This window comes from Symphodus melops, assembly GCF_947650265.1.
Source record: "Symphodus melops genome assembly, chromosome: 3".
In the NCBI taxonomy this organism is placed as follows: Eukaryota; Metazoa; Chordata; class Actinopteri; order Labriformes; family Labridae; genus Symphodus; species Symphodus melops.
This window is the reverse complement of record NC_136693.1, coordinates 1713063-1723360: the sequence shown is the minus strand read 5'-3', so window position 1 is coordinate 1723360 and position 10298 is coordinate 1713063. Positions and strand designations below refer to the sequence as shown.

General features: G+C 46.6%; 1 protein-coding gene across 2 annotated transcripts; it reads left to right on the top strand.

Moving 5' to 3' along the window:
- The first annotated feature begins 44 nt into the window (after positions 1 to 44).
- LOC306821103 (calcium and integrin-binding family member 2-like) lies at positions 45 to 4729 on the top strand. 2 transcript variants are annotated; one of them, XM_079339299.1, is made up of 6 exons: positions 45 to 189; positions 497 to 531; positions 2493 to 2604; positions 2938 to 3085; positions 3164 to 3359; positions 4409 to 4729. In XM_079339299.1, exons 1-6 carry the CDS (start codon positions 139 to 141, stop codon positions 4428 to 4430), a joined length of 564 nt encoding a protein of 187 aa, XP_079195425.1. In that variant the 5' UTR covers positions 45 to 138; the 3' UTR covers positions 4431 to 4729. The 2 variants fall into 2 exon arrangements, with proteins under 2 accessions (XP_079195425.1, XP_079195424.1); XM_079339298.1 differs by lacking the exons at positions 45 to 189; positions 497 to 531 and having other exon boundaries at positions 1971 to 2604.
- Positions 4730 to 10298: the final 5569 nt, after the last annotated feature.

Genomic DNA, 10298 nt, shown 5'->3' with positions numbered 1-10298 from the left:
TAAAAATCCGGATCAGAACCTGTGACTGTTGGACCACCTGTCGGACCGGGACATGTCGTTATGTGAACTGATTTAAACAGACCTGCAGGAGCAGAGAGGACTGATGCAGCTGTGTGATGGGAAAGTCAGCCGAGTAGGATGGGCAACAAGCAGACAACCTTCACCGATGAGCAGCTGGAGGCGTATCAGGTAACACCGGTTATTACAGACTCACATCTGTGCAGTGTTCTTGTCATGATCCTTCACTTTTATTCAGGTGAGCATGAGGCGTTGTGTCATTGAATGTATATAATACAAAAAGAGTGCAGGAATAAAGAAGAGCGGGCAGGGCAGTTTGTCTCTCCTGTTGCTGATTGGCTGAACTCCAGCCTCCCTCTGCATCCTGCTGCATGTGATGCTGCTGCTGCTGCTGTGAGGCTGACTGATGGTGTGAAAGCAGATCCTCCCTGAGGAGCAGCATCTCTGTGACTCACTGTGACTGTGTGTGTGTTTACAGGACTGCACCTTCTTCACCAGGAAAGAGGTGCTGCGGTGAGTTTGCTCCCAAACGTCTCCACACACACACACACACACACACCACCCCCCCCACCCCCCCCCCACCCCCCTTCAGTACAGGTGAGGTGCATGAGGGTCCGCTGAGTGTGAGGATAACCGCCGCTTTACATAACCAGCCACGCCTGTCTGTTCGTTAAACCCACTGACACCGAACACAGAATCTCGTCATCGTGACCTCAGAACGGCGTGCAGCCAAAATGTCTTCTTATCTTTTAGGGATGTTTTTATTAAATCAATAAAACTTAGTGTGAGTAGTTTGTAGCTGGTTATGAAACACTTTCAGTTGAATCCTGAGGCCCCTAATGGACGACAAAAAAAAAGCAAACCACACTGATTTTTTTTATGTCAGTCAGCTGATTCTCGTTTACAACGCACAGACCAGTAAAAAAACAACCTTTGTTTCATTTTCTTTTAGCCAGACACACGTTGCTGTGAAGTGTTAAAGGAAAAGCAGGAGAAGATATATTCTGCAGAAAGTTCTCCTCAAACATATTCAGCGCCTGATTTAAAAATAAAAAAAAAACTTATATTGCTTTCTGACGAAGCTGATTGTATTCGCTCTGCTTGTGTTCAAACCACGTCCTTACGCTCAGGATGTTGACACTTGTGCAGATTGCACACAACTTGTAGAAAAACGAGCAGAAGGCCTTCGGTGCTCGGACTTCATCCATCCATCCATCCATCCATTTTCTGCCGCTTATCCGGGGCCGGGTTCGCGGGGGCAGCAGTCGAAGCAGAGACGCCCAGACTTCCCTCAGACACCTCCTCCAGCTCTTCCGGTGGGACTCCGAGGTGTTCCCAAGCCAGCCGAGAGACATAGTCTCTCCAGTGTGTCCTGGGTCTACCCCGAGGCCTCCTCCCGGAGGGACATGCCCGGAACACCTCCCTAGGGAGGCGTCCAGGGGGCATCCGGACCAGATGCCCGAACCACCTCAACTGACTCCTCTCGATGTGGAGGAGTAACGGCTCTACTCCGAGCTCCTCCCTGGTGACCCGAGCTCCTCCCCTATCTCTAAGGGTGCGCCCAGCCACCCTACGGAGGACGCCCATTTCGGCCGCTTGTATCCGAGATCTCGTTCTTTCGGTCCTGACCCGAAGCTCATGACCATAGGTGAGGGTAGGAACGAAGATCGACTGGTAAATCGAGAGCTTCGCCTTTCGGCTTAGCTCCTTCTTCACCACGACGGACCGATACAGCGACCGCATGACTGCAGACGCCGCACCGATCCGTCTGTCGATCTCACGCTCCATCTTCCCCCCACTCGTGAACAAGACCCTGAGATACTTAAACTCCTCCTCCTCGGACTTCAGTGGAGGAAAACTGTACAAGCAGCAATATATCTGAGTGCAAGCAGATGAATCTAAGGGAAGAGTTTAGTCATTTAAACATGCTCGACTAGCAGAGCAGCTTCTCTCTAACAAGCTCCTCCCTCCACGCGATCCTCGCCCTCCCGCTCTGTTTCACGCTCAGGGCCACAGACGGCTGCTCATCCTAAAATGAACAAAAACATTGCTGCGTATCTCAAAGGTGATTTGGTTGTTTTTGTGTCTTCAAACAATAAAAAAGTATTTTCTATGTTTTCCTGTGAAGGCTGGTTGGTTCTCCTTTTGCTACACTCGAGAGGAGCTGCCCAGAGTGGGCGGGGCTATCTCTCAGCTGGACATGGAGGTGTTCACTGATAAGGCCGACTCCTCCCCTCGTGCACAAAAGCTGTTTGAGTCACGCACTAAAGAAAAGAAGAATAGCATTAGCATGCTAACGCAACAATGCAGGACAAGGGCCGTTCAGCTCGAGTGGAGAGGGGGGTTTGGAGGCGTGGCCAAACAGCAGTTTGTTTTGGTTTCACGCTGGAGCTCAAGGGCGACCTCTACTGGATGAAAAAAGCTCGCAGGTTTCTCTGCTCGCCGCGTGACGCTGTGTTTGTCCCCGTTTGCAGGTTACACGGCAGATTCCGAGAGCTGGCTCCACATTTAGTGCCGCTGGATTACACCAACAACCCGGACATCCGAGTTCCTCTGACGCTCATCGTCAGCATGCCTGAGCTGAAGGTAGAGAGCTGATGACACACCTGCGCGTGCATCTCGTCTGCACCAATCACGATCGACTTCTATAAATCTGTGAAATCATGTGACTATAAAATCCAAGCTTCACAGAGGAACACTAAAAAAAAAAACACTCCACATGAGGCTGATCATATGCACAAGATGACGGCAACATCTGCACACTTGCACCCACCTGGCAAGGCAAATAGCCAATCATAGTTAAGAAAAAAGGGGGTGTGGCCAATAAGAATAAGGACCCTCTGTAAACGCCCCCAACAGAGCGAGCTCTCCTTTAAGTATATTAAATAACTTTAAATGATGCTGTGTGTGTGCTGACAGGAGAACCCGTTCAGAGACAGAATCGTGGAGACGTTCTCGGAGGACGGCGAGGGGAACCTCAGCTTCAACGACTTTGTCGACATGTTCTCTGCTCTCTGTGAAACGTCACCGCGAGAGCTAAAGACCATCTACGCCTTCAAGATCTACGGTGAGACTCTCAGAGCTGCTCACTGACACGAGGGGGAAGTGATTGTTGTTGTTGTTTACTCATCTGTTTGTGCTCCAGACTACAACAGGGATAACTTCATCTGCAAGGAAGACCTGACAAAGACTCTGAACAAGCTGACCAAGGGCGAGCTGCCGCCGGAGGAGGTCACGCTGGTGTGCGACAAAGCCATCGAGGAGGCCGACCTCGACGGAGACGGCAAGCTCTCCTTCTCCGACTTCGAGAACATGATCTCAAAGGCTCCCGACTTCCTGAGGTACGTCAAACACTGCCGTCAGGTCAGATTTCCTGGAGCAACTTCCTGTCGTACCTCGACCTGCGTGCTTTGTTGTTGTTGTTGTTGTTGTTGTCACATGTTCGCTGAGTCAGGGTGATGAAGAAGAACAGGAAGAGGACAGGATTTATCCAGTCACTGATTCCAGTCATAAATCTGTTTATCAGTCCGGAGCGCTGGTCACAGATTAGCCGGGAAAGAGGCCTCGGAGTTCTTATTACCGCGGCGCCCAGACAGACAGCTGTAATGAAGGTGTGATCGAGTGAGCGGTGTCACGTCTCACTTTCACTCCCGGACCAAAGAATCAAGCCAGGTAACGTCTGTCCTCAGGTAGCTTTAAAAAAATTAAAAATTAAAAAAAGAAGGAAAACGACATGAACAACTCGTGCTCGTCATTTCCTGCATCCGGAGGGGGCCGCTGAGGGGGGTCAGGCCTCTGGTCAGGGATTCATGTGGGGTCTGTTTTTGTTCCCCGCACCTAGTCTAGGTGTGCGATGGGATCAGCAGATCAAATTGGATTGGAGGGGGGGGGGGGCGGGATATCAGGGTTAGCTTACTGCCCTTAGAAGCTGGTCGTGGATATGTGCAAGACGATGGACGGGTGACCTTAAAGATGATGAACTTTTATGAAGTGAATGGACTATGACCTATGATCAGTCATCAGTCTGAATGAAACATCAGTGTTTCTGAGCTTTGGTCCAAATATAACATGAATCAGGCAGCAGAGGAGGTTTGTGACCCTGTAGAAACCAACTCTCTCTGAACGCTCCGTTTTGGTGTGTGTGTCTCTTTAAATGCAATAAGCCCCGCCCCCCTGAGTTTTCCCAGTCGACATCAATCCTTCGCGAGAGAGAGAGTAAAAATGTGGGACCTGCATAAGAAGTTTAGCTCCAGTCTGGAGGTGAAATCCATGGATGGAGATACCAGATTCCCACTGTGACATCACAAGGGGATTTTTCATCATATGTAAAACTTTTTTTTAACTGTTCTCTGCTGATTAAAGCTCATCATCATGTTTTTGTGTTTTGCAGTAACTTCCACATACGAATATGAGACACTGCTGAGGACCGTTCGTTTCCTGCTTCCCCCCCGGTCTCCAGACTCCGCCTCCACCCAAACCTCAGACGCCACCTCGACTCAGTGCCTGTCCTCTCCTCTCGCCAGTGGAGAGTCCTCTTCTCCAGCAGACCTGACGCAGAGTCCGGCCCGGACTCAGAGAAGCACAGGCATCTTTTCTTGCCAACTACGCGTCTTTGTAGAGACACGAAAAACGTTGTTACTGCATGAAACTTTTTATTTATAAACTCACGAGAAGGACTGACAACCAAGATGGGGCTAATTTTATACCTTCTCTGCAGCTCGGACGTCTCCTGCGGACGGGTCGGCTCCCCTCAGAGACGCCTGGAGACGCTGCGGAGGAAAGGGAACAGGGCTTTTTTGACTTCAGTGCTTTGCGGAGAGGCCAGATCCACTGACTGGATTCTTTTTAACAAGCACAGATTTAAAGGGCAAAACAGTGAAGAGCTATGCAATCTTTCTTTGTGGAGTGCATGTCGTAAAAGGCTTCTAGCTGTGGTTAATTTGTACACCTGGTCTAGTTTCACGTTTTTTGGTGCCTAATGACAATCATATAGTAAACTGTAGTTCAGTTGATGGAAGGGCTCTCTGTCGTCTCACGTGTAAACTTTGGCTTTGATAAATCTTTTTCCTGCTGCCGACCGACTTTATAGTAGAGCTTTCAGTCAATTCAAGAGAAAAGGTTTTTGTGGCTTGAAATCCAATAAAAGATTTTTCTGTTGCTCGATGCTCCCGTCAACATTTTTATTTTTTTTTTCAGGTTCACGTCGAGAGATGTCAGACAGCTGTTCACCTGGAGCGTATTTGTTTTTTAATCTGGGATGGTGGTGAAGAGGAAGCTGAGCAGCTGAAATGAGTTGCTGGGTTTCAACCTGTCCGCTGTGAGCAATGCATTGTGGGTTGTTGTGTCAGCGTAGCGCCCCCCCTATACTCCGCTTACAAACACAACAGTCGGCTAGTTCGTACATGAAACCGTGGCAACCGAAACCGAAGCACATCATGTGGAGGTTTGGTCCTTACCTGATGAGTGGCAGACTTATATATGTATTTATTTTAATTATTTAATTAAATTTAATTAAGGGTGATCACAGAGATCATCCCTTTGTTTTGGTTCTCAATAATCTTCCCCAGAAGCACAAACAACATCTGCAACAAGGATGTCAATAAACGCTTCAAATAATTCCTTTCATGAGGATCTCTGTCAGATCGCTGCAGCACCGTCACGCTGTGACGTCTCTGCAGGAAGCGCGTTTATTGAAAACACTGAAAATGAAGCCGATCGATGAGTTCTGTCCGTTTATAGGAAATGAGATGAATTCAGGTTGACGCAGACGGAGGAAGTGGCTTTCTGAATGAGCTGTCAGCCCTCCTGCAGCAGCAGCAGCAGCTGGTGGTTTCAGGTTTCAGGGCTGCTGTTCAGAGGTTGTTGGGCTCAGGTGGAGACTCGCCGCCCCCCCCCCCCCCCCCCCCCCCCCCCCCCCTTGCAGCACTGAGAGACCACCGGGACATTTATTCTGATTATCGCGAGCAGCCAACTGTAGTTATATCACCGTGTTCCTGCTGCAGCAGCACATTGGCTCTTTTTAAGGGCCCTGCTGCGATCACCTGAGGATGGTCACTGGTGCAGGAGAGCGCGGCGCTCAATCAACGCTTAAATGTTACCGAGCTGAAACGACAGGTGCGTCCACTGAGCTGTGGACGCACGCAAACATCTTTAGATGTATTCGTCTAAATGGACGGATGCTGGAAGTATAAATGTCTGTTTCCCCTCCGATCGTCACCGTCCACTGTTTAGGAGAAGAAGAGCTCGACTGCACTTGGTTGGTTTGTGGCCTGAGCAGCTCGTGTTTTCAAACCAGAGGCGGAGACAATAACTGGCCTTCAGAGGTGGATACGCGTTCCTGGTAAACACGCCCTAAACACTTAGAGCTCATAACTGGGACTGTACCTGTTCTCTGAGGTCATAAAACAACTTTAAGGAAGTTCGATTCCTTGTCTGATTTCACTGGACGTCAACCGCCGACTGTTTCAAACACAGACGTCGTGGTCGCTTTCTGAAGCAGAGCAACAAGAGGTCGGCGTGTCGGTCGGCTGCAACACCCCCCACCTATCAGACGAATCAGCGTACTGCACCCGTTCTGTTTCTGTGTGTCAGGTGACCATCAGGAGTGACTCCTCCCACTCAGACACCTTCATGAAGTGAAGCAGCGGGAGCAAATCGGGGGGATGAGTGTCAGATTCTCTCTCTGAGCATTCGAGTCGATGATTAAAGCAGCTTCAAACAATCTGTGACATCCACGTTTTTATATTCACAGCTAACGGGAAGGTCAGTGTGTGTGATGTGCACAGATCGATGACATAAATGGAACATGTGTTTTCCATCACAGGTGTGCAGCTGTGTGTGTTTGACCCTCCGCTGCAGAGTCGATGCCCCCCCCCCAAAACAAAGTCTCGTGTTTCCACCTTTTCAGGCAGATCGATCTCACGTCTGTCGGCGGGATTTTGACTCTGCAGTTTCCTCCAGCGGACCTGTCAATGGATCCACAGCTTCAGCTTACACATGAATCTAATATCAGCCACTTTACGCTGCTCGCTCTCTCTCTCTCTCTCTCTCTCTCTCTCTCTCTCTCTCTCTCTCTCTCTGTGTGTGAAACATACAGGAAGTGCTCTCTGGTTCTCCAACAGACACATTTGTTGTCGTGCTTTTTGAACAACACTCATCAACAGGATCAAGTTGACATGAACAACACTTGCACATTTGTTCCCCACAGTTCTTTGTGTTAATGCCCTTTTCCACACCACCTGTTTCACACCCCCACTGGTTGATAAACTCTACTTATTGACCATTGATTTACCTTTTATCAAATTATTCGTTTTTTTCGTTTGCCACGACCTCAGAGTCCGACTATGACACAACATTGAAGGTGCTACCTGAGCTTTTAAGGCGCAGAATCAACGATCAGGCCACTCTCAGGTCATCCTCTGTGTTATACTGACACCTGGTGGTCGGAGGCGGGACTGCAAACTGAGAGAGCGCATCATTTATGTTAAGCACTCAAACACAGCTTTCTCAGCAGTCATAAAAATAAATAAAGCAAATGAAAGAAAAACAAACAAACGACAGATCAGACTAAGTGCAAAAAAACAATATAAACTAAATTTAAGGGTTTAATCTAGAGACCATTTGGATTACACAAAGTAGGCTGAGATCCTTCTTCTACATTTTGATTTAAAATGTAATTTCCTGTTCCGTTTCTAGTCTTTCAAGAGCCTCTTCTCCACAATAAATGTGTTTTTAGGCTTTAAATCACCGAAAGGACACATTATTTTTCTGTTTACCTTTAAGTGTTTATCGTTACTGATTGTCTGTTTCTTGTAAAAGACAAAGAATAGTGTGTTTTTGAGACGTCAGAACTAAAGTTTGGCAATGGCAGAATCTTTTTAATCCTAAACATACATTTTCACCTTCCTCTCAAGTAAATAAATATTCGACCGAATATGTGCAGGAAAAACTACTTTGAATTTTTTTACATTATGGGATCATTTTCAAATTAATAATATAATTGCCTGATTCTTACCTGGTGTTTCAGTCAAGTTGAAATAAATCTGAGTTTGGTTTTGTTCTGGGATCATTCAGCAGCCTTTCATACATGAAACTTTTAACAGCGTTTTGTTTACGTTTCAGCCGGAAGGAAGTGACGTAAGAAAGCCACAAACCCACGCGCAGATATAAATTCAAAATGCAGTTTAAGTTCCTTGAAAAATATAATCTCCTATTAGAATCATTGAAATGCGTTCAGCTTGCGATCTATTCGACAAAAACAATTCAAGGTTACTATTTCATTTATTTTAGATATATTACTCACTCTTCCACGTATGACCGCCATGTGGTTCTATGGTGTAATGGTTAGCACTCTGGACTCTGAATCCAGCGATCCGAGTTCAAATCTCGGTAGAACCTGACTTTTTATTTTTATTCCTCAAATATCATCGTAAGGCGAAAGCTTCAGATAATAAAGTTTAATAAAGTGGATAATATCGTTTTTTTCGGAGTGATGTTCAACTCGGCCTAGTATGCTTTTGAGTTTCTTAAGTAAGATTTCTTGTCACTCAACACTGTGCTCTATCGGCTCTCATAGCCTCGTTTTATCCCCGTTTTTCCAAAGCACATCCCATGCAACCAAAAGCGAAAGAGTTCCCCCCAGTGGACCGATCAGGAGCTGAGGACTCTGACGTTTGTTCAGGATGGACTTCAGTCCACTCCATCCCTCTTTGACTTTAAACCCACTGAGAGCAGTAATTTTCAACCACCGATATAGTCTTAAAGTGGGATGAGTTTTCTGGTGATGACATGGTTATTGTAGAGAACCTTTGACAGCGATGACCTTGCATGGGGATTGTTGGGAATTTTTCATCCACACTCTCCATGCCTTTTCTGTGGCTGCATGCATCTGGTCCGGATGCCCCCTGGACGCCTCCCTAGGGAGGTGTTCCGGGCATGTCCCTCCGGGAGGAGGCCTCGGGGTAGACCCAGGACACACTGGAGAGACTATGTCTCTTGGCTGGCTTGGGAACGCCTCGGGGTCCCACCGGAAGAGCTGGAGGAGGTGTCTGGGGTGAGGGAAGTCTGGGTGTCTCTGCTTAGACTGCTGCCCCCGAGACCCAACCCCGGATAAGCGTCAGAAAATGGATGGATGGATGGATGGACTCTCCATGCCCATCTCAGTCTCAGCAGATTGCTGTTTAACATGAGTCTGGTTCTGCTCGAGATTTCTCTCTTAAAGGAAGTTTGGAGTTGGAAAAAAACCCTATACTTTAGTTCAAGTATAGGATAAAGTATACATGTACTAGGCCGTGGTTCCCAAAGTGGGGTGGCCAGCGAGCCTCGAAGAGGGCTCATAAAAATCAGGAACATTTAAAATAAAATTGCATATTTTCTGCTGTTCTTTTTAAACTGGAAAGTTTTGTAGTGTGGCCACGTGTGTGTCCTCTGGATGATCTCTTCTTGTGTGTTTTTTTATGGGTAAGAGGAGAAGAGCAGTTGATGTAATAAAATTCAGAAATGAGCAAAGAACCCTGCTGGCCTACATTTATACAGAGCAGAGCGTTCAGGAACTCTGCAGCCAAAACGTTCTCTGCCAAGACGCCGAGAGAAATGAAATGATTTTGACTCATGATGGTTAAAGCAGAACTGAGTGAACCAACAAAGATGCTCTGCTGAAATCATTAAGCTGTCACTTGCAGTTAAAGTTGAAATAAATTGATATTTTTCTCATCTGGAAAAAAAAAGACAATATGAGGTCATTCTGATTAACCTAGCGTTAGCACTTTGGATGGAAATGTTTGGAATCCATAAAACAGCAATAGATGTGACCTCTTGTAATTGCTAACGCTAAAGCTAAATGCCATCTGTTTGTAGCTACACAGCCTTAACAACACCAATTGAAATATGAACCTCAGGTAAAAGGAGTTGTGATTATTTTTAGCATTTTAGAAAGCTCTCGTCAGGGTTCAGTAAAAGCTAAATCTTAAGTTATAGGGTCCAGCTGTGTGGGGTTTTTTTTTGTTCCTAACACAATCAGAGCCTATTAGTGGCAGCAAAAGCACTGTTCTGTGGCTGCCCTTTGATTGGGCTCTTTTCACCAAAGGATTACTTTGCAGGAATTATAATCTGTTTTGTGGCTGCTAATTCCAAAACATGTTGTTATCCTCAATCAGCTAGATCAGAAATTATTTAAAAGTCCAATAAAAAAAAAAAAAAACATGACATTAAAGTTTTTTCTGGAAATAGCATTCAACAAAAACAGCTTAAACTGTCAATGCATTGGATCAATGTTTAGCATG